Source organism: Equus quagga, chromosome 20, assembly GCF_021613505.1.
Source record: "Equus quagga isolate Etosha38 chromosome 20, UCLA_HA_Equagga_1.0, whole genome shotgun sequence".
NCBI lineage: Eukaryota > Metazoa > Chordata > Mammalia > Perissodactyla > Equidae > Equus > Equus quagga.
The window spans coordinates 41,879,407-41,883,019 of record NC_060286.1 but is presented as its reverse complement, the minus strand read 5'-3'; the positions used below and the strand labels follow the sequence as shown (position 1 = coordinate 41,883,019).

General features: G+C 67.3%; 1 protein-coding gene across 1 annotated transcript; it reads right to left on the bottom strand.

Moving 5' to 3' along the window:
- Positions 1–1,406: 1,406 nt before the first annotated feature.
- On the bottom strand, positions 1,407–3,543 carry DIO3 (iodothyronine deiodinase 3). The gene has a single exon (XM_046647645.1). The coding sequence runs from the start codon at positions 2,898–2,900 to the stop codon at positions 1,992–1,994; it is 909 nt and encodes a 302-aa protein (XP_046503601.1). The 5' UTR covers positions 2,901–3,543; the 3' UTR covers positions 1,407–1,991.
- Between the last annotated feature and the right edge of the window lie 70 nt (positions 3,544–3,613).

Sequence of the window (3,613 nt, the reverse complement as noted above, 5' to 3'; positions counted from 1 at the left end):
AGCCAGGGAGAAGCCGGGGAGGGAGTGAGGGCGGGGATTGCGTGGGAGCGCCTGGTCTTGACTACAGGCGGCGATCTGTGCCAAACGCCACGACCCCTTCCTCCCCCAGGCCCCCGTCCCGCCAGCGGCCATCCCTCTCTTTCTGGTGTGTCTTGGCTCATCCATCTCGCTCCCCTTCTCCACTTCCCAGCCCCCAGCACGTTGGGGGTGGTGGTGAGGTTTGGTTCGAATTTGGAGAAGCCAAGGAGGGGCAGGAGGAGGGGAGTCTCGGGCGGGGGGCGCACTCCGTGCCCTCCCCGCCTCGCAGTAGGAGCTGCTGCTGGAGTGACGGCGGTGCATGCCCGCCCTCCCTCCGCCGTCATCCCTCCCTCCGCCACCCTGCGCTGTGCGCCTCCCGCAGACCCCAGCAGCGAGGCAGGGCTTGGGGAAGGTGGGGGAAGACGATTTTGCAGGTGCGGGAAGTGGGGGAGGGAGAAGCCAGGTGTGCAGAGGCGCCTGCGGTGGGCGGGAGCGCAGCTCTACCTAGCCCAGATTCCCTGGCCCTCCACCCCCCTCCCCCACACCGTCGGATGCTCCGAGATGTTAGACGGGCGGCTGCAGGGGCAGCTGTCACTGAATGTACGTGAGTGCGCGCGCGCGCCCGGCAGCAAGCGAGGACCCCCATGCCTCTCCCACCTCGCTCCCGCTCCCGGACTCCTCCCGGCTCGGCTTCTTCACTCTTCTTCCGACCCCACATTCCCCACCCCAGGTGTGTGCGTGCATGTGTGCGCCCCGGGCACCGCTGCAGATCCCTACCTTTGCCTCCGCCTCCCGCGCCCCAGCCCCCGTCGGCTCCTTGTCGCCACCCTTCCCCCCAGGGTCACTATGGGGACTTGAGGGAGAGGTTTGTGTTTAATTCCTGCCACTATTCAGAGGGAAGAAATACAGGGACCGAAGGCAACCTGAATGCCGTTTACTTCAAGCCTTTATTACTGTAGCGTAAAGAAGTTTACATACAAGGAATATTTCCAACAAAACACTCACCAAATGGCCTTCGAATCACGGGCTCCCCACCTCCTAGCCCCACACTTGGCAGTTCTGCCTAGGAGGCCCCTCACTCGGGGTCCCCAAGCTCTCCCCCCATCTCCCTTCCCCCGACTCCGCCACCCAAACCCCGTTTCCCAGGAGCCCCAGCCTCCTCTCTCTCCCTGGGGCGCTGCGAACCTCGCCAATGCCTCTCCAGTCTTCTTCCTCTGGTCCCGAACCCCCCCACCCCCACCCCGTTTCTGCTGGATTCCTCACGGAATCCCAGAGCACTTTCCCCCTCTCCCTTTAGGCACTGCTGCGAGCCCCCTGCAATTCAGAACCAGCTCGTGGTCAAGACCAGTTAGAGTCAGTTCGTCATCAGCAATGGGGCTCGTGAGCACCCAAAATAAGGGGGGAAAATAACCCTGCCCACCCTTCCCCATCCCAAGCCCCCTCCCCCAACTCAGGGACAAGAAACAGACACAAAAGCAGCAGGGCATCCTCTCCCGGCGCGCGACAGGTGTGGGTGCCAGGCAACTAGGGCGAGCGGCGCACACGCTGCTGGAACCCAGCTGCGCTCAGGGCGCGGGCGCAGCCAAAGTCTCTTTATGCGGGGCCGCTGCGCCTGGCTAAAGGCTCGCTGGCTCTTCTCTCTGGGGGAGGGGTGTGAGACAGCACGGCAGGGGCCTCTGTGGGGGCAAGTCCAGGGGCACACGGCAAAGCTGTCGCCACATCTGCACTCAGCAGGGGGTTTAGAGCGAGCCAGGGAGGTACAGGCGAAGGACAGTCACAGAAGCAGAGTCTGGGGAAGAGTCTTCAGGTGGCTTGGCTGAGGGTGCAGACTCAGCCTGCGATCCGTGACGCAGCACATCTGTGTCACTGGGCCCTCACCAAGCCCGACTTCGTTTGGGGTGTTTGCACGTGGGCCTCCAAGGCTCGAAGGCATGGCAGCCAAGTTCAGTCAATTGTCCATTGGTTGTTTACACTCAACGGGGCTGAGCTCCGCGCAGCTGCTCATCATAGCGCTCCAGCCAGGTGCGCAGCTCGGAGACCTGGTAGCCGTCTGGACCGCGGCCGCCCTGGTACATAATGGTGCCACTTTGGATGACGTAAAGGCGCTCGAAGTAGGCGCCGTAGGCTGAGCTGCTGGAGTTGGCCATGGTGTCGAGGACAAGGGAGCAGCCGGGCGCTCCTTGCTGCAGTACCCGAGCTGCGCTGACCCGGTCCTCCAGGCTTCGGTGCTGCGGGATGATGTAGGGGGAGTCTGTGGTGACCCAGCCGTCGGAGGGATGCGCTTCCTCGATGTAGATGATGAGGAAGTCGACGTCGCGCTGGTACTTGGTGACCAGGCGCCGGAAGGCGCTCATGCGCGCCATGAACGGTGGTCAGGTGCAGCTGCCGAAATTGAGCACCAGCGGGCGGTTTCCTCGCGCATAATCGAGGATATGCTGGTTCTGGAAGCCGTCGGGCAGGACCACCTCGGAGTTGGGTGCCGGACCGCCCTCGTGCGCCTGCTTGAAGAAATCCAACTTCTGGCCGTACCACACCGCCTTCAGCGACGCCAGGGTGCACAGGCGGTTGTCGTCGGACACGCAGATAGGCGGGTCGTCGGGGGGCACCTCCTCGCCATCACAGTTGAGCTCCACTTCAGGTTCGGGCCCACCCCGGCGCTGGCGGCTCAGGAAATGCTTGCGGATGCACAGGAAGTCGAGGAGCCAGAGCATGAAGGCGGTGCCGAGGAAGCGCGGGAAGAGCACGAGGCACGAGGCGGTCTGGGCGCAGAGCCTCAGGGAGTGAAGCAGCAGGGAGCGGAGCATGGTGGCTGCCGCCCCCAAAGCCCCCTGGGACCCGCTGCCCTCTCCCACCACCAACCGCGGGGCGGCCTGGCGAGGCATCTGGGCTTCGGCTGTGCGGGAGCTCGATTTATAGCCGAGGCTTCAATTGGCGGGAGACTCCACCTCCGGCCTGGGCCCGCCCCCTTGCAACTTGAGCCCGGAGGGATCACCCAGCAGCGCAGCCAATGCCTTAGAAATCGGCGGCCGGGGGGCGGGGCGGCCAGGCCGGGGGCTGGCGGGGGCGGGGCCGGGCCCCGGAGCCAGCTCTCGGGGGCGGGGGACCCCGGCCACGGCTGCCACGGCTGCCGCCCGGGACGGGGAGCTGGACCAGGGACCCAGGCGTCCGCTGTGCAAGACCTCCGGCTGGTGCGAGCGCTGGCGCGGCCCTGGTCCCGGCGGCCTGGCCCCTGCCGCGCCCCTCTCGCCGCGCACCTGAGCGGAGCTCCCCGGCGGCCGCCGCGCCGCTCCAGAGCTCCGGTTCGCTTCCCGCGCGCCGCCGCCAACGCCGCCCCCGCCGCTGCTGCTCCTGCGGGGCCGCTGCCCCGGTGCCGCGGGAGTCCGGGTCCGCGGCCGCCGCTTCGCTGGCCCCGGCTCCCGCCCCGCCGGGGACGCGGGCCAGCGAGGAGGCAACTTTGGGCCCCCGCCGCCTTCCCGGCTCGCCCGCGGGCGCCGCTCGCCTCCAGGAGCCCGCCCGCCCGCTCGCCTCCCGCGCGCGCTCACACTCGCGCCTCGCACACGGCCGCCCCCCGCACCGCCCCGCCACGCACACCGCG